The 20,793-nt window shown below is 33.6% G+C and overlaps 1 protein-coding gene across 17 annotated transcripts in view; it reads right to left on the minus strand.

Annotated features, from left to right (window-relative positions):
- Positions 1–6,524: 6,524 nt before the first annotated feature.
- Positions 6,525–20,793, minus strand: part of Adgrl2 (adhesion G protein-coupled receptor L2) — a 266,353-nt gene continuing 252,084 nt past the window's right edge. For 5 of the 17 annotated variants that reach the window (XM_047539007.1, XM_047539001.1, XM_047538992.1 and 2 more), the window contains 6 exons: positions 19,147–19,238; positions 17,143–17,311; positions 14,401–14,529; positions 13,755–13,851; positions 11,929–12,057; positions 6,525–8,568 (listed from right to left, as the gene is read on the minus strand). In XM_047539007.1, the coding sequence (XP_047394963.1) occupies positions 7,814–8,568; positions 11,929–12,057; positions 13,755–13,851; positions 14,401–14,529; positions 17,143–17,311; positions 19,147–19,238 (1,371 nt within the window). In that variant the 3' untranslated portion in view covers positions 6,525–7,813. Of the gene's footprint in view, positions 8,569–9,265; positions 9,319–11,037; positions 11,090–11,612; positions 11,695–11,928; positions 12,058–13,754; positions 13,852–14,400; positions 14,530–17,142; positions 17,312–19,146; positions 19,239–20,793 lie in introns of those variants that run through there. The other 12 variants (XM_047539046.1, XM_047539054.1, XM_047539037.1 and 9 more) reach the window with 6 other exon arrangements.

A 20,793-nucleotide genomic window follows, 5' to 3' on the forward strand; every position in this document is an offset into this window, starting at 1 on the left:
TTTGTCTTAACTTTTTCTGTTGTTTCATCCACAACTAACTTAGAAGTAAATATCTAGCATTTCATTCTTATTGTCCCCTCACTCATCTAACCAGCATATAATATTTAATAAATTAATTACAAAAGTCAGTGCAACTGCATATACATTTGGTGGAAAAAAATAATATAATTGAACTCTGGTAAACATACTACTCTGCTTGTAAAAGATGTGAGAAAGCAAAGAGAGGACACCCAGCTGACTGGGCTCAGTGTACCAGGGGCTGCCTGCTCATTTAACAGAGAATGTGGTGAGCCGAGGTCATTATGGAAGGTTGGTTAAGTGGGGACCCATTTGGAGAACTTTTATGGTGTTAATATTGCTCTTTAGTGAAGAAACCCATTCAAAATTTGCAATCATTTTTGTTTTAGATTTGATGTAACTGAAGCTTGAGGTGTTAGATGTATGTCTAATGTGACAGAGCATTTAAAGGGAGCTGCTGGAACAGGAGGCCAGGTCCCTTCGGTGGCCACAACTAGGAAGATGACAAAGAGCGTGGAAAGTCATCCTCCTCTTTAAGCATTTGTGTGGTTCTAGCATAACTTGGAGGGTAGATATGGACAGGATCAATCCCCAGATTTTAGTTCACCATGTTGTAGGATCAACTTAAGTAATAAGTTGAGCCTGCTCCTGGAATTTTAAAGTTACATAAACTAAATGGCTGTGGCAACACGAGACTTGTTAAGGCAACTTTTTTAAAAAGACTCAATAGGGCTAAAATACTAAAAAATTACTGTCGAGTTAGGTATGCATAAGATAACCAAAGAGAATAGAGAAACATCACAAAAAAGTCATCCTGCATGTCACAGGGCGAGACTAGAAACATGAAGTCAATCCCCCTGGTGTGTCCTATTGCTCATCACAATTTTCTCTCTGGATTCTTTCTACAAGACTACGTAGCTTCTAAAATTTTAGGTGCCCTCTCTTCCTCACACAGCACTCCAGTTATGTGCAGGATTGAAATGCCCGAGACTCTTTCTCAAGGCTACTGTCTTTGTGGTCATACTTCTTATTATTAAAAAAGAAAGTTAGAAAGAAGGGTGTGGAGGAGGAGTGAGAGAGACTTTTATTTTTTAATGTAAAAAAATAAATATAAAATTAAGAGGAAATTAAAAAGTAGAATTGAGAAAGAAATATAAGCACGTTTGTAGTCCAATAAAGATTAAAGGCAACACTAAAAAATAACATAAAATATATGACATTTTTTAAAAAGAATATTAAGCATTGAGATAAAAGAGGACAATAAAATAAAATGAAACTCAGAAATACACACACACAGAGGCTAAATTCATAAAATGAAAAGGTTACATATAAAGGTAGAAGTGATTAAGAACTAAAACAGTGATAAAAAATAAACAATAAAACATAACAGAGGAAGATTAAGAGAAAAGGTGTGAAAATGAAAAAAATGGAGGAGAGAAGTAGAGAATGAAAATCCATAGGCAGGAGCCAGAGGCAGAAGTTACAGGTATCAAGACCATTTGGACAGTCAGTGCCAAGAGCCCTTTCTTGGGTGGGGACCTGGAGTGCAAAGTCAGATCCCTTTACCTCTGTGACTCCAGGGCCAGCTATATAATGAGCAGTCCTTAGAAACAGTGCACAAGGCTTTTTGTGCAAACTAGTTAGCTTGCAGAGGTCCTGTGGGCACTGGAAGAGGATCAATCTGTGCCCAGTTGAGCAGTACTGAAGTGATTTGGCATAAGTAAGCATGAAGCAAAATTCGAATTCCTACCCAATCTACCACTTCTTTGTTAGCTAACTTGAAGTACTTAGTTACTCAGTTTCTTTATTTGCAATAGTACTCACCTTGGACAATTGTAAGAATTGTTGCAATCAATTGTAAAGGTAGAATTGGAGGTGTAGCTCAATGGTCGGGTGCTTGGCAAGCATGTGTGGAGTGCTAGGTTCAATCCCAGGCACCATAAAAAATTAAAAGAAAAAATCATAAGGGGTCACATAATGCTGCCTTAGTGGACTATGCTGTCAATGACCTAACTTACAAGGATCCTAATCTACTTGCCTTTTCTAAGCTGCCCCTTTAACTCCAGGACCCTGCAGGACACATTTTGGAATGAAACAACACTATTTATTGTAATTCTTCACTTTTTAGAGCAAAAGATTAGGTCTCTGGCCAAATGCTGGAAGAGAGAGGAAGATTATGAAATTTAAAAGCCCTGAATACTGAAATATACATATTTAATTTAAGGAAACTTGATAACATTTTGGTTTTTCATATGGTTTTTGTGGTTGTTACAGCCAAGTTGGGCAGGGAAATAAAAACAAATACTTAAATTCTTGGGGTTTTTTGGTGTTTTTACCCACTGCCAACTGGATAAGCAAATATTATTTTTTTGGTCAGGTGAGGACAAGGATTTTCCCCATTACAATTATTTTCTGATGGACTTCTAAGTCATATTCGAAGGGGACAAGTCAGTAAACAATAATGAATTTCACATTTGACCCAATTGATGGACATTTTATTTTTTAGACTTAAGTAGATTATCTTTTGCCATGGAATTATTCTTCTTAAACAGACTTATTTAAACTGATTTCCTGTCTTCATTTTCTTTTACAGATCTAGAGATTCAAAACAAAATCCCTGCTACCACTGCCAGCAGAGTATTCAATGTATTAGGAATATTCTTGGAACTCAAGGTAAAACCAGAGATGACCCATGTTGGTTAAATGCTCCTATTCTGGCAGCAAAGAGAACATTTGGGTGTAGGCTATGCCATTTACCACCTGTGAGACCTCCAGAAAATACTTTTCTTTTGCAAAAGTGGATAAGGAGTACGATCCTCAGAGGAATGTAGAGAGGATTAAGGGCAATAAAACACACCATTCCGTACAGAGTCTAAAATATATTTGAGATTCTCTTAAAAGATAGGTACTAGAATTTTGTTCCCTTTGCAATATGCAAATAGCAAATGAGACAAAGTCATTAGTCTCTTTAAAAAAATTAGACAGCAATTCTGTTTGGTAGTTCCTCTATTACAGTGTACAGTGTTCAAAGAATGTATTGTATGTTAGCACTGTGCTTTATTTTAAGAGCCATGTATTTATTAAGATTGATATTTCAGCAAAAAAACACAAATCAATCTTTCAACTAATCAATAACTCTGATACCTATCATTATTGTTCCTGGGTGGTTCTATATAGTGACTGTCAGCTTTCTCCAGAGAGTATCAAAATATCAGTCATTTTGGCCTAATAAAATCAAACAAGAAAGCCATGTGGCTGTGATTGCCAAAATGCTTTTTTAAAAGCTTCGTTTTGACATATGATTAGAAAATGCTTGTGAAACCCTTCATAAATTGAACATTTATCACTTGTCTCTTAAGCTTACACAATATTGGGTTAAGATTAACTATGCCTTTTAAACATTTTGAAGAGATTGTAGTCTTAGAGCTCCAATAAGCAAATAGAAAAATGTGTGAAAGATGGGGTAGTATTTTTTTTTTTTCCTCAGCAGTTAGATTTTGGTAGGCTAAATTTTAGTGAATTACCTGTTATATTCTTATTTCATAGAGTGATCTATGTTAAATGCCAGTATACCTAACAGCATTTCACACAATGCATTAATTCAGAAAAATTTCACCACGGAAAACAATTGGTTTTAAAAATCAAACTGTCCTCTGGAGACTTCTGAGAAACTACACACTCAACAAACAGAAAGGCAATCAGGAGAAGGACAATGATTCCAGAGGCCCTTATTAGGAGGAGAAGAGTGGTCTATTGCCAATATTTGAAAAATACTTAGAGTACATTTAATTAGTTTAATTACATGGTGCACTTACAGCTTATTGTTAATGCCCTTTGACAAAGATATGGTACCCTGGCCTTGAAAGCTGGTTGGTAATAGCGCCTTGAGATGAACTTGGATAAATTCCAGGAGTTCCCATTAGTGATGTACATTTTGCTACAAGGCACAAGCAATACGTGCGAAGTACATGTTGGTTAAAAATGTGATACTCTGAAACATTCCCATTTTTCTGCTTGGTGCATTTGGCTAACATAATGCATTCCTATGATCATTTGGAGAATTACACTAATATAACAGAAAATTCTTACCCCCACCACTCATATGATGATTTTCGTGAATTATCTTCAGACTCCGTACCATTCACTTACCCTTTAGAACTAATGTTTCCAGTCTGTCAAGACATGCTAGTTAAGGATTACTCCAATTGACTTGAGGCTCACTAGCAGGAAGCATGTGATAAAGCTTTTTCACCAAAAGCACACCAACTGTATTACACTGTGAAACAACTATTATTTTCAAAATGCCAGGAACTCTTCATACTGATGTTTTAGATTTAATGCAGCATTTCATGGAAAGAGAAATATCTGGAACACAGGAACATGTGAACTCTTGTTACCAAGTTTTATTTGTAAAATACTGCAGGGAGTACTAGCTTTTAAGAAAAATTCAGTATCAAGAAAATATGAAGAGCTGTTTTATTTCAGGAATTCAAACTAGTATGCAGTCTTTTGAGGTTTTTGACTTAGAAGGTTTTAATTGCAATAAAAATTTTACTGAGTTAAATTTTTACAAACACCCTATCCCACAACATATCAAAGGTTAGTTTTAAGCCTGAGGTTCAAAGTTAAATTGATGGAAAAATACATTTCTCCTTTCTCATTTAATAATTAAAGCACCCTGAATATACCCATACAATAAGTGCATGTGAGCTTTTCTTTTGAAATTTGGCAAGGAATTTGTGCACACTTCTTTCTTTTGGGGGAGAGGACAGTGAGGATATTCTACCAAATAAATTGCTGTTTTACTGGTTAAGATACTATATATAACTCAAAGAAATGTGGATGATTTGGAATTGACAACATATTTAAGTAATTTACATATATTTTCTTCCACATAAATGACTATAAAATCCAGTAAGATTAATATATATGCAACATCATTTTTTTTTGCAAATAGAAGATATACTTTTTGAAAAAATAAAAGATGTCAATGTAGACTAACCTTTATCAAGTCACAGCTAAATAAATGAACAAAATCATCTTTATTATTAATGAACTAGTAAAGTAAACTGTCCCTGGGGAGAGGTATTCAAATGCAACTTTCTAAGTTCACAGTTGTAACTACCACAAAAGAAGCAATCAGGGATGTGGAAACTGTATGTACAGGTGACAGACCCAAAGAAAACAGACTAATAACGAATGCATCAGTATGAAAGACAGTAAATTAATAACGTTTAACAAACCTAAAAAACTACCTTGGTACTAGGGATGATGCTAGATGGAATTTAAGGCAACATTAACATCTTTTTTAAGAAATCAGTTTGGAAAATGATTCTTTTGATGGCAGAGATGAATGAAAACTTCCAAATTTCATTCTACAAGATAAAGATCCATAATAAATCACTTTTACTACAAACAGAGAACATGAATCCTTTAGGTACTATTTACTTGTTTATACCATAGTGCAGTTTTGAGAACTACTTCAGGAGCATGAAAGAGATGGGACTAGTAAGCAGAGTGCTCATTGCTGCCTTTCTTCTTCATGTATTCTTTTTTTTTTTGTATTTAATTACCAAAATAGTCTGATCCTAGTTAGGGTGTTCATTAGGAGGAATACACTACACAATATTGTAGTTGCAGGCACTGAAAAGAAAAAGTATGACAAGATTGAAAATTATTTTTATAGTGCCCCTTTCCAGCAAATAAAGTTTTGTAAATTCCTGAAGAATTTTAGCAAATACAATTACGTGCACATTTTTTTTCTCAGAGGATTGTTAAATTTCATTTCATTATTTAGTGTCTACTTCACTGTATCTACTCTTATATGAGTACATACTTAAAATTCCTCATTACTCTTTTTAAATTCAATAGGCATGACCAAGTGTGCCCACATAAAATAAAAGTGATTTCTAACTTGGTAGAAGCATTTTGAGAGAACCACTATGCTTTAGAAGAATTTGGAATAAAAGCTCATGATATGAACAGGTAAAATCTATTTGTTGAGATTCAATTATATGATTTTTGAACTTGGAGCAAAACCTTCCAATGATAAGAAATACTGTCATTCACAGCTGTCTATAGAGATACTAATAATCCTCAAGCTGCAAAACTATGGTTTAGGACTTTCTCCTCAACTTACTGCCTAAAAATCAATTTAAGAAAAAAAATTTTTTTGTGATGCCCAAATTTGATGGTAGAATTTCCAAACCTTTTATTTCTTTACTTTTTTTAGTTTGGGTGCAACACAGCAACAACAACAAAAAATACTTTTAGCATATTTCCCTACTGAAAACGTATCTGTCAGATTTTATGCATATGTTATAGATAATTAGAATACAAATTTATTCTTTTTAGCATGGAATGTACAGGCAACTTAATGGTATTTTTTTTTACATAATCATGAATTACCTAACCCATGAAGTCACCTAAACCAAGAGGAGGAAGGTATGGGAAAGGATCAACATGTTAAAGCCAATTATGTATCATACATAAAAGTGCACGTTAGCTACTTGAAAAAATTCACATTTATTTACTGTCAAACCGTGTTAAACTTTACACTGGATATTAGTGATGGGCTCATTATTAACAGGTTTACACAAAGGGATGAAAAGAAAAGCAGAATTTTGCTGAAACAATTTACATTTCATTAGAACTTTATCATAAAATAAATTAATTACTAAATATAGGCAGAAGGGATATGGAAGAGTAATATTTGTTTTATTTTATTTTTTTTAAAAAAAGAATAGGCACCTTTTGTTCACTAGAAAGTTTGTGAGAAGTGCCCAGTGCCCTCTTTGCCCTCTGTTCAAGAATAAACAGAAAGATGACACACAATCTTTTCTAGATTTCACCACATTTGTGCAAGGCATGGCAGAACTGGCTTCGAAGAGTTTTCTCCCTATAAAACACGTTCTTTTGGCAATAAGAAATTTAAATGTAAGAATAAAGACTAACTGGTCAAAGCAGAACACTGTATACAGTGGAAAATAAGTGAAAACGGGTAGAACTTACCATGACAAAGTGTAAGAAAAAACTTTCATAACATATGTGCAACCAAGAGCTTTTCACAATATTTTCTTCAAACTCTTTTAAAATTATTTTAATGACAATTATATTTCAGTTGGACACAAATGTATTTATTTTTACCCTAGCAATAGAACAAAATATAATTTCTTTAGCCATTTTTCATGAGAATAGTTCATTGTACAGTTGAGGAAACATATGAAATAAGGCCTGTGGCTTGATTGCTAGTGGTTAAACATGTTTTCAATCTTTGCCTTAATGTAAAAGATCTGCAGTGAACTGCAAACTGACGCAGAATATCTCTCCTGCTTTTCCAAGTCTTGTCAGGAACAGTAAGGTACAGTAAATTTGTCCCACAGGATTTTAAAGCCTACGTCTTGTATATAATACAATGCAGGCCTACAAAAATGGTGCAGCCATATTTACAAATTTAGTTCACAAACTGCTGCAGTAAAATGGCTGAAAAGTTTCATTTTGCTTGTTTCACAATTTCTCTAAACAGCAGCAGAATCTTAAAATACCTGGTTGGCATCTCTTTTCTTTGTAACAAATAATTCATTTTAGTATACTCTGTGTATATACAAAGTTTTTGTATGTTTTATAAAAATTCACAGAACTTCAAGGTTCAGTCATCTTTTTTACACCGGAGAACCACAGGTCAACAGAGCCATCTCTTCAAGCAGACTTTGAGGGAGAGCTGCATGGGGCCAATGGAGTCTTTATTTACTTATTAATACTTGCATGTGGCCCCTGGAATTCCTTAGCTGTACTATTAAAGACTTGTTACCAGCTGCATCTGTCCTTCTCTAACATCCCCTTCTGGGATACACCCTTCTTTGTTAATAGGGATTATATACCCATCACTATTGCCCCTGCTGATCTGGTAGCACATCTGAAGCTGCCGTCCAGCTCCAAGATTTGGCATGCTTTTATAGTAAATGTCCTCGTTCTCACTCCTCCTGGAGGGAGAGAGGTCTTCTTCCATGTCGGGGCTGCTCTCCTGATAGGGGGAGTCTCTAAGGTTGGGCATGCTTGTGTAAAGAGAGTCTCTGTTAGGGGACTGCAGGTGATCCTCGGCCTCCACGGTCAGCTGAGAGACATAGCTGTCAGTTCCCTCGGGCTTCGCTTTCTTCTGGGGTTGGTAGAGAAGGGAGTGAGTCCGCTGAGGAATGAGGGGGGCCTCGAGTTCTTTGTGATGGAGCTCCAGCCCTGGGTTGTCGCCGTGCATTAAAGATGAAGCATCTGCCACAATAGCATCATCTTCACTGCTGCTGCCTCCGATCACTGGCTTGACTGGGAGTGTGAGCTCGAGGTTGTGAGTCTTGCTGCTGCCCCGAAGATTGTTGTGCACTAATTCTGAAATGATCATTTTCTCAAAAGCAGTATCATTCAGACTTAGTCCACAGTCCACGACTTGCACACTGTCATTATAGTCCCCCTTGCGCAGTGAGTAGCTGTTGTTGAAATTACCATTTAGCGGTAGAGTATCCATGGCACTTGTATCCCTGGCATTGTTCAGTGAATGTCCTGGAACAGAAAAAGGGGAGTTACCATTACTTCCTCTGTTTCTTTCTGAAGAAACTTTATTTCTTTTGTACAAAACTTTTTAATGTCGTTCAGGACAAAGTTGTATTTGAAAGCTAACACTTGAAAAGTGTCAGGCTTTCCTGCATTCCCAACTATAAACAGTTGCAACCCCTTAGATAACAGGAAAAAGTGTTAAAAAAAAATGATACTGTTTTCCAGGGAGGGAAAATGGCATACAGAATATTACTTTTATCAATTTCGGGGAGACCGTAGTTATTCAATGATTTTTGGTCAAATTTCTGACACTCTTACGAACAAGACTTCACTCCATGCCCTTGCATAGTTAATGCAAAGCAATTCATTAGTGACATTTACATTTTAAAGTACAAGACTATGGTTTATAAAAATAAAATTAACAGAATTTGTCCTAAACAACACTAAATTAAAAAGGAATAAGTCACATACAAAACCGAAAGGCAAATGTACAACATAAACCCACATAATCGGCAAGCAACTTTTTAAAACAACATTCTAACATTTCCTTTGTCTGGAGATGAAATTTAAAAAAAAGAATGAAAAAAATGGACAGATACAAAGAATTCATGTTAAACAGAGACAGCCATCTCTCATACTGACTGGACCGAGGGCCCACAAGCACCATCCAACAACACGAAAGACGGCAGGTGGAATGACTCACTTTGGACAACTCACATCATGTCTGTCTGCTCAGGCTATCTGGCCTAAGAGTAGCTGATATATAAAAGAAAGTAAAATGATTTATTGTAACATGATGAAGAATTTCTAAGCTTCTCAGCAACTTAGTCAGAGCAAGGGTTCAACAAATTAGATTACCAGCAATAGCAGTCTTTATATTTAGTATTTTATTATTTTAACTTATTTTGGTACTAATAATCTCTCTAATAGTAATGGCCCCAGGCTTCTAATGGTCAAAGTTTGCCTGCAGCCCTGCAGTCTGCATCAGTCACAGTGACAGCACCGAATGAACCAGCAGAGTCTACTATACAAGATCAGCCCATAAACATCATGGGCATGGAGGTCAAACGCAGAAATGTTAGAGATTTCTTAAGTATGGGTCACAGAAATTAAACCGAGAATAGATATTAACTATGGAATGGCAGAAGGGTGTCAGCCTTGGCTAATATATTTTTATTTCTCACGGAATGAAAGATTGGATAACTCTGCTTGAAATATGGAAAGAGGTTTAGGAGGAAAAAAAACATGGTAACATGCTCTATTCTGATGAATCAGTTGTATTTTCTACAGACACATAAACATGTAAACTAAGACATCACAGTGCTTCTCAAGCAAATGGGAAAAAAAGAGTCAAAGAAAATTAAATGGTCTGCACAATGGAAAATTGAGCTATCCATTCTCAAAATCCTAGAGGAAAAAAAAAATCACTTGTCTACAGATAGGTCTGTTAAAAGAAAAATAAGAATGAGATGATGTTATTGAAATGAAACTGACCACTGTGAGGCTGCTGCATTGTATGCAAGGCTTGGAGGAGTTTAGGAAAAACTTTTAATTCTTGGAAAAGAATAAGAAATTTCCCTCACTCTTAAAGCTGCAGATATCCCAGAAAACTCAATTTCTTCCAGAAAACACACAGAAATTCTCTGTATGGCACAAATTTCATGACCTATAAGTGTCTGACAATTATCATTAGCAGAAATGATAATCTGGGGGAGAATATTATATTTGTTACTTATTCATGTTATTTAAAAAACACGAAAAACAAAACTGACTTCTACATTTCAAAGATTAACAATTCAATTTTTATCATGCTTTGGGTATTAACAAAATGAAATTATGATAGTTATTTGTAAGACTTCCTTTAGCTTACACAATTTTCTAGTTTATAATTCCTATGTGCCACAATTTTATTTGTAAGCTGTACCATTAGAACACATTTGGCACTTTCAGTTGCAGGTGACATATGGAAAACATGTTAGCATTTGTTTCCTTTGCAGAGGTTCAATGTTTTCAGACATTTTTTTTCTTTTAATCATTGCTTAAGAAATGTAAAAAGTACACTGAATAAAATCCAAAAGGTGTTTTCTATGATATACTGCAGATTTAAGGCTTCTCTGGTTTTGAAGAGGCATCTTTTTCTGCCCAAGTTCAGGTAATTCACTTGAAGACTTTCCACAGCCTGTAGCAAGATGACTGTGGGAATGCAGAAATGATAAAGTCAATTATTAAGCATTTTGGCTGACAGTACTTCAGGCTTTATAGAGCAAATTATTTCAGCATTGCATATACTTAAGTATGGACAGCATTTGCTACAGACCTCTATTACTGACAAAAGGAAGTACAGATAGATGTACTGTTTAAATTTGGTAACATTTTTTAGTTGCAAATTGTGAACCACTTGCCCGCTGAGTCTACTTCATGACTGCTAGTTATGTTTTAATTGTGCCCGTTAAAAATCATGCTGAAAAAATTTACATTTGATAGGCAAAGTTAAGTTTTACTCCCATACTTGTCTCTCTGTAGGTTGCTAGAGGAAAGCATAAGGAAAGTAAGAAAACAAGAGAATGAAAAGAAGCTGCAGTTACGTTAAAAAGAATTTTACGAAACAAACAAACAAAAAAAACCTGGAAACCAAGTTTGGGGTTCAATTTAGTGGCAAATATTATTCACAAATAGAGATTATATGCTAGCAGTAATAATGAAACTTTTCCCAAAATCTTGAAAATGGTAATATTAAATACATGATTCTTAAAAAATAAACTATTGGCATAGTAAACAGGACAGGTTAGTGATAATCTTTCTCCCTCCCCCAATTAAAAACTATTGGCATAAACTGACTAATATTAACTGTATTCTCAAAAGTTTTCTTAAGAAAAAAGAAAAACTACCATAAAGCTGCACTATACTATAGTTTGGTTATATTGACAATGCTGGATGTAGTTTTCTATACCCAGACATCCAAATTATCTTTATTAACTAGTTCATTCCAGAAACAATTTTGTCAGCAAGCTTTAGAGTCAACTGAATAATGTATTATATAGATATTATACCTCTAAATGATATAAATCTTGAAGATGGGCTCTCGGACCATGTGATGTCAGTCCTGTAATAATATATTAAGATTTATGCCACCTGTGTTAAAAACATGGATAATTATTGTAAATACTATCATGACTGAACTTTTACTATAATATAGTGCAGTTTTAGAAGCCTGGCATGGGCAATACCATAATTTTTTTTAATTGAGAAAATAAGGATGTAATAATAACAAATATCATGGTAACAAGTATTTTAGAAACAGGGCAAAGATCAGAGCTGTGTTTAGCAGCAAAGAAAGGTAGTTTTATTTGTTAAGTGTAAGCACACCTGGTGAGTTAAATACAGGAGCTGAAGGGGCATTACATACAACTGTTTCAGCGAGCAATGTGTTATAGGGGTTGTTAGTGCCGTGGGGTCGAAGAAGAGGGTTTGTTAGTAGGTAATTGCCAGTCATTCCTAAAGCAAAAAAAACAAAACAAAAAACAGAAAAAAATACATCAGTTCTTATTTTAGTGTTACAGTTGCAGTATTTTATATATATATATATATATTTTTTTTTTTTTTTTTTAATTCATCAGGGTAGTGGACAAGTTGGCAATGGAAAATCTGTTGAAATTTTCTGACTGTATTTGAACTACTAATTTGAAGGAGGAAGGGGAGAGGGAAGTTAAATTTCAGTAACTCACAGGTGCTTTCTAAATCCCCCAAGTAAACACCTGCTGAGGATGACATTTACTAATTTATACAAAATCACTGTTAAACAAAAATGGCAATTAAATGCATAGAGATCAACATTATGTTTCAAGATGTTACTGCTTAATATTAAAAACTTCACCACTGAGGCCCAGAGGAGAGAATCTCAAACTTTCAGATTTACAGGTGTGGGATTATCCCTCATGAAAACATCTGTGTTAATACCAACTTTGATACAAGCAGGAAGAAAACAATTTTCACAAACAGGTAAAAATTATGACACACTGCAAAAAGCTTCCCTTAGTAAATGCAAAAGCGTACATGCCGAGGGGGAAAACAACTGTAAAATGAATCATCAGATGATTCACAAATTGTATACAACAAGATTTCCTGTTTTATAATCTCATTTGCCAGGTTTCAAAAATGAATCTTTGAGTACTTCATTTACTTTTTGATAGTCATCTTAACAGAATTAGGTAAAATACCACTGCAATGGAATAGATGCACATTTCCCTCATTCTAATTGATAAATGATAAACTCTACCTATCAATTGTATGCTTTGTGCAGCTAATGTAATCTGACTAAAAATAATTTAAATTCAAGTTTTTTTCATGTCACATATACTCCTCTCTTTATCTTAAACTAAAATCTTCCCAGAATAATGTCAACAATTTAAAATGTCTTTTAATATTTTCATTGTGGTAAACTCTATATTATATTACAAATCAATACTTCAAAACTGAAAATACCTGAATAAATTACCTTTCCAGGATCAACACAATAACAATTTTTTCATACTAGATTGACATTTACTAAGCTTTTATTCAGGAATACCTGTGTGTGTATGTGCTTGTGACCTTATCTTGCTAAATTAGTTCCTTTTACAGAATTATATTGATTTATATGACAAATTTAAAGTTGCCTTTATAGACACATCAAACAATATGGAAAAAGTACTACACAAACTTTCGTGATATTTTAACTTTGTTTATGAAGGCTTACTATAAATCTTATGAAAAAACATAAAAGAATTTTACAAATATTTTGCCATTTTTCACTGTAAAATCAGCACTGTTTTACATGAATAGTAGTTATTCTAATTTATATTAATATTTTAAGAAGAACCTTTTGATAAATGTCTTGTTTAGAAAGGAGAAATGTGGGATACCCATTAGGAAAACATTTTAATCTGTGGCAAAGTATATTTTTAATAATTACTTTTTTCCAGGCTTCTATTAGTGTGGAGTTTAAAGTTATATTTTTTGCATTACATTATTGAAGGAAATGAATTTATATGTACTTTAATAAATGATGACTAAAAGTAAATAGGTTTTAGAACGTGTGATATATATACCCATGACAGAAAATTTCAGTACTTTGTCTAGAATTATTCTAAGTTGGCAAAAAAGCCCAAAATTTGTATTGTATATTGTAAACTAAAATTTTCCTAATAACTGACCTTGATTAAGTGTTGAAGTACTATTGATGTCACCTGAGATAAAAGAAGATTCAGATTGTTTTCTCACAGTGTCATTCCACATCCTTCTTATACGACTCTATTAATATAAAATAGCAAGACATACGTTAGTTTTCCCAAGCTCACCTTATTAAAAACACACAAAGATTCATCCTAGACAATCTGTGTATGGTTATCAGTTGGCCTTTTACAGAATGTGTGCAGTTTTGGGTCTAAAATTAAGGATATCCATGTTGCCCTGCTGCTTGCCTTTTACTATAGGGTATTTAATTTCCACTCTTAAAAGTGTGTTAGTTAATTGACTTTTTATAAAAAGTTGAGATGACTGCTTATTCAACAAATGCTGACTGAGTGCCTGCTCTGAGCGCTGTGCTACATGTCCTTAGAATATGGACTGATTAGGATTCACTTCTTAAAGGACTCACCAACTCCAAAAGGATGTTTACACCTAAACAAACACCTGGAGTACATATTTAAGAAGAAATTAAAACCAAAATACTAAAAAAAGCAAGCATTTACTACCTGCATCATTATAATGAGGAAACAATTAGTGCATCTAAATAGAACATGTCCCAGTAGACTTTCTATAAATAAGGTTAATTAAAGATGCTGTCAAACCCTTTGTTACCTGTGTGCCAGAGGAATACCGAGCACTGGTTCTGGTGGTGGATGCCTTCACAGAACTGTGGGGGCTCTCAGTTGGGAGGCCGCCACAGCAATATGAGTGTCTGAAGCACTTGCCATATTCTTTTCGTACCTGCAATGAATAATCATGAGACCATGGGATTAATACAAACATACTTGCTTCTCTCTTTAATTAAATGAGGAGTGAAGACAACCAAGAAGAATTAAAGTAGCATTAAGTCAAAACTGCAGAGAAAATAAATTGAAATTTCAAAATCAAGTTCAAGTGAAATTGCTAAAATCCCATTAGAGAAATATCTCTGACCAATTGACTGGCTAGTAAGATCTTTAAAACTTCATATAACCTGTGGAAATACTTTGTACCCTGTTGTTATTATTATGTGAATGTTTGTTATTAATTCAATAGCAATGTATTTAAAGTTTTATTCTACCTATACAACTAGGGGCTTCATTTTATTTTGTGCTAAGAAAAATCAGACAATTTGTATATTCCTTGCTTGATTATATTTACTCAATATGTAATTCAGTCATTTAGGTTCTACATGCTTCATGTTCTCTTATTGGGTCAATACATAAACCTGTTTGACTAGACTGCAGAGTTTTACTCTGAAGACAAGACTTCTTTGGCATTAAGAACAAAGAAAAAAAAAAGGCACTTTGATACACTTGCCAATACCAGAATGGAATGTTTTCTTCATTTTCTGATAGGCCTAGCTTTAACATTTAGTATGGAGCATCTAAGATGTCTACTCACTTCATTAGCACTCAATAAAACTATTATGTAATTTCCATTCACTTTAATGAATTACCCATATAATTTCCCTTTCCTACTGGAGCCTGCAAATATGAATGGAAAGAAAAGTTTAAATCAACCTTTAAAAAGTGGAGTTCAAAGAACTCCCCTCCTAGAACAGTGGTACAGAGTAGGAAGGAGTTGTTGACAGAGGGTGCTGGATTGTGTTAGTTATATTGGTCTAGAAATATTTTATTGTAGATTAGAGCCAGTCTTTGAAATTATAATACAGACAAGGAAAAATTACAAAAAAAACAAACTTTTTTCTAGTAGATGACCAAAACAACAATAAATAAACAAACAAAAAACCCAAAACACTCAGAAGCCTTCCCCCTTTCACAACTCAGTAATCTGCTTGTAAAGACCATGACTTTAACACTTATTCCTTTCAAAAACAGAAAATTAAAGTTACTAGATAACCTTTTAAATCTAAGTGCACTCGAATTTTCTTCTTGGCTTTATTTAATTATACCTATTAAAACAATAACAATGTGGTTGAGCTTTGAGGGCATTTTCTTGGCCTAAATATGCTCATTGGAACAGTAAGAACCATGATTTTAATGTATCATTTTATGGCATATTCTTAACAATCCACTCTGGCAGTACCCAATAGGATGTATCCTAGAATAAGGAGAACGTGTCAAAATAAGTGCATTGCGATGCTTTTAAAATGTAGTTGCTAAAACAAAAAGCATGTGAAAGTCTTCTTGTTCAATTAGCATGCATAACTATATGAATAATAACTATTTCACCCTTTCTCTACTATATCAATGCATTATGTCAAAAACGTATGGCACAAAAGTCCAGAAATGAATATGTGATCACAGGTTTGTGCACAGACTGCTCATTTACATAAAAAACAAATAAAAACTAAAATAGTTACTAAGGTTATCCTTGTACAATGTTTAGAAAGTTAAGAGTTCACTGTTATTAAATAACACATGATACCTCACAAAAATTTTCCACACATTTAATGGCTATTAACTGTTCTGAAATGCTGTATAACCAAGACAATGGCAATCAAAATGGTATTTCATCCAAATAATACCCTCCGGTGTTGGTTTTGCCTAATGCCTATATTGCTGTGAATGTACATTATCTGTCAGTGTTGAACATTCCACTGTCATTATCTCAAAATTATAGCTTATTCAAAACTGATGGAAGTAACAACACTATCATCTTGTCAGGACTGAAAACATAATAGTTTTCACTTTCACAATTCTATTTCTCTGTTCAATTTAGTGACCAACTAGTAATAACAGAATAAAAAGACTACATTAGATATGCAGACAGAAAGGATGATACCTTGTGAAAGGCACAGAAATTTCAAACTCAAATGGCTGCTAAGCGATTCCCTTAGACTTATATCTTGCTACAGATTGAAGTTTTTCCCTTTTAACTTTAATTTTTCAATTTTTTTTGCTGAATTCACTTAACATGAAGTCAGGACAAAATACTAGGTAGGACATGAGGTTTAAATTATTGGTTTTTAAGTCTTTCAAAATTACTCAAAAGGAACATTAGAATTAATTTTTTATATGTCTGGTGTGTTTAAAATTGACATGATTTATCCTTACACTCAATTTCACTTTGGACCACTGCATTCCTGTTAGTGAGCAAAGAATGAATTTAACTTTTTTTTTGAAATCTTGTCTACTTTGGGAGTAAAGTATTTTACAGACCCTACTAACAAAGAAGAAGTCTTAACATCAAGATCAAAGTTTACAACCTTCCCAAACTGAGAGCCAAAAGATGACTGGTATTCCATTTTATAATGTGAAGCCTGAATTTCCAGACAGGCATTAAAATTAACTTGTAATAAAAAATATGATGCTATTTAGTAATGTGCCCGCTGTAGCTTCTCTATTACACCTATTACTTTCAAGTCACAGAATGAGCAAGCAGAGGCCCTAGGTGTTTCCATTCACTTACTTTCTTCTGGAGAGCACAGTGGAAGATGAAAATGAACACTCCCTGGAAAGCATTAAAGATGGTGAAGAGATACGCCATCACAACAGTCTCCTCATTAATAAAAAGCAACCCAAATGACCAGGTGAGGCCAAGAAGACACAGCAGAGCAAAAGCACCAAGCACCCAAGACCTGAAAAAACAAAGTGAATTTTTTAACAGGTTCAATGAGAGGGTGGGGAAATACTTATCACACTTATTTAACAACATATCAGTAGTAGCAGTTGACTTTCTCTATGTTCACATTCAAACTCAACAGCGTTTGTCTTTATCCTTTCATTGATTAAGAAAGAACAACGGCATTTAGTACTGGAGCCTCCGGTGAAAACCGCAACAGCAGGCATGACCTTTTCTTACTCCAGAATACACAGGTATCAAACTACTTTAAAACACAGGTTGTAAAATATCCCCCAGGACTTTATTGGTTTTTTTTGTGCATTTTGCTTAAAGAAATTAAGGAGTTCTTAATTAGTTTACTAACACAATTTTATTCCTGTGGTCTACTCATATGACACTGAATAATGTGACACATACAGAAAGGTTAAATGGCAGATAATCACTTAGCACCTAAACTTCAGAGTCTATGAACTAGTCTTAGGTGAACCTAAGGTTTTATAACTAAAGCATGAAGAAGCCTAGCTGAAATGAGATAAAAACATGAGGACAACTTCAAATAAAAAAAAAATAATAATAAATTTTGGAGAGATTTCATCATGAATAGCTTAAGGAGAAAAGAACTGTAGAAAATAGGGCGGAATGAGAAGGATTTAAAGTCAGTGCATTCCATGTCTAACTAATGATCTTACTTGATAAATGGCTTATTATCTTCATAGCTAGAAAGCATTATAAGCAGAAAAGAGAAACAAAATTATTAGACAGAATTAAAATAGAAAGTAATAAGAAAGCATTTATATATTTTATAAATTAGTCAAAATTAAGAAAGTCAAAATGCAGAGGCAAGCAATTAAAAAAATAAAGGCATATTATCGTTTAAAAATACTATAGCAAATCAGATATTTCAAAATAATTATAAAACTTAAGGGCAATTCATGATATTGACGGATTTGTAAAAAATATAAATCATGCCATAAATTGGTTAATGTAGGGTTCTACCTTACCCAGGTAAGTCCGTATTATAGTAGCCATCACAAACACGGTAATTACTGGTGTAGATGAGAAGACAGAAAGAGGAAAAGGAAGAAAAGAGAGATGCTAAAGATTAGCTCTCTCTCTTACCATGCAACATGCAATGAAGCTGGCACTAACCTATCTAAAACATCTAACTTTTTAAAAATTTACTTTTACAATAGATCTGCCATTTTTTACTCTAAAAATAGTATTTTCACAACCCCATTATAATCAACTTGAATATCTCAAGTTCTAAATTAACACTCATATTTTAAAATTAACTCTGAAAATACCTCCATAAGATGACTTAATGAATCAACAGCTATCAATTTTTTGTTAATTAGATAGCATTTTTCCATTGATAGAATATTGCAATAACACTAGTAAAGTAAACATTTGTTTAATTAGCATAAAAACAACAGATAATCTTCAAGTTAACAATAGATTAAATTCTCTTATGAAAACAGGATTAGGAGGAGAAACTGCTCAGAATCCTTAAATCAAAAAGTCATTTAACAAAACAAACTTAATAAAATCCTATCAGCCATGCAAACAGGAACATCATTTTGAACTGCATTTTAAATTCAAAGGAAATTGCTACAGTAATATGAAATTTCCACAAAGCCACTGAAACAATTTCTTCATCCTAGATCAAGACAGAATTATCTAATTTTTGACCCACATCTGTAACATGGTAATAGTGAGACTCAACCTTGATCAGTAAAACTTCATTCTGAATAATTTCTAGAGTTGATAGAAGGCAAAAATACCTGTGTTCCCTGTGGAGAATATCTTTTACTTAGCTTGTCAAGTGTTAAAATTAAAATACAAAATACTTACTTAATGTTTTCCAACCTGCTAGAATCTGGTTTCAAAGTGTTTGAATGCTTCACCATTTTGCACAATGTGATCACGAGGAAGATAATATTTAACTGTTATAACGAATAAAAAAGGATTAGATCACTATAAACAAAAAGAAATTTTGCAAATATAGTTAATAAACTAACGCAGTTAAACATCAATGATTCAATTTAGGTTTATGTATGTGATGATCAACTTCAGTCTATGTAAAAAACACTCTGGCACATATGATCGATTCTTTAATAGATCATTTGACATGAAATTGCAACCTCATTAAGTTAGTATCATGTGGTAATGATTAAATAAATTAGAAAACCTAAATTAGTTTCTTCAGCTATGTGTACTCCAGGGCCTAAAACCCACAGAATGAACACTAAAGTGAATTTCTTAGAAGGACCATTTACATCAACTTAAGGAAAAATCCCTGGGTTGGAATCATAAGACTTGGATAAGAGTCCAGCTCTTGATTTTGACTGGTTAAATGAGATTAATAACATCTGCACAACCTACTTTCTAAGTTCACTGTGAGGAGCAAGTGAAATAAAAATATATAAAAACTCCTGTATATGAAGGCAAATTTTAAAAACACATATATATTTCCTATTTAACCATTATTTAGTCATTATTTAACCATAACCATGAGTTCTTTTTTCCTTTGTCTTTGTATCACATACAAATTGGTAAATTCTGACAAAGGGCTGTTTTCAGTTCTAAACATTCTGCTGTGCAAGAAATCTAGGTGCAAACAAAAGCAACCTGGGGAAGATAGAATCTAACATAGACAGTCTGGAATGCCCAGAGGTCAACAAGAGTGAACTCCAGAAAAAGGGGTTGGTTTTGACTGAAAAGAGACAAAAGTTGGTAAATTCCACTTGCTTCTGTAGACACCTGGCAGAACTATGGAAGGGAGGCAGTTTTTAAGTTCTAAAAATAGGACTAAACTACATTTGTTCATGGATTTTTTGACATTTTAAATAATTATTAATTATTTTAAAAGAGACAAAAACAGTTACTTTGAGAGGTTTACATGACTCAGTACCAGCTAAATGGTATATTCAGAGAAGGACCTACTGCAGGTGATGAACTCAATTCCTTGGGGACAGATAATCCACACAACTTTGTGACAGTAATATGATCCTTTTTACTGAGTCACAATGACATATGTTCAAATGATAGCATTATTTTTACTCATCCAACACTACTTCTAATTTTTATAATTAGGAAAGTTTATATAGGACAATAAATTAAAATTTCTAAGTCCTTCCTATGAAGGATGAGTTTGGGAACAGAGCAAAGGCTTTAATCCAAGCTCTTTATCATTTTGTCTACTATGTCTTATTCTTTCTCTCAGAGGTAGAATTTCCTTTTACAGGATAAAATGAGGTTAATGGGCATTACTTACACATGTTGGCAGACAGTGTTCTACCCTTCAATGTTAATTACTGGAGGACAAAAGCAGCTCTTTGTTTTAAAATATTTAAAAATTAATTTCTTAAAATATTTATGTAGAGGAAAAAGTAAGTAAAATTGTAGAAATATTTTCTTGTTTTATTTGCTAAAGATTATTACAGTCAGTCACAAGATATATGCTTGAATTTCAAGGGATGTTAGAATATACATTTCATT

Source organism: Sciurus carolinensis, chromosome 1, assembly GCF_902686445.1.
Source record: "Sciurus carolinensis chromosome 1, mSciCar1.2, whole genome shotgun sequence".
Classification (NCBI taxonomy): Eukaryota; Metazoa; Chordata; class Mammalia; order Rodentia; family Sciuridae; genus Sciurus; species Sciurus carolinensis.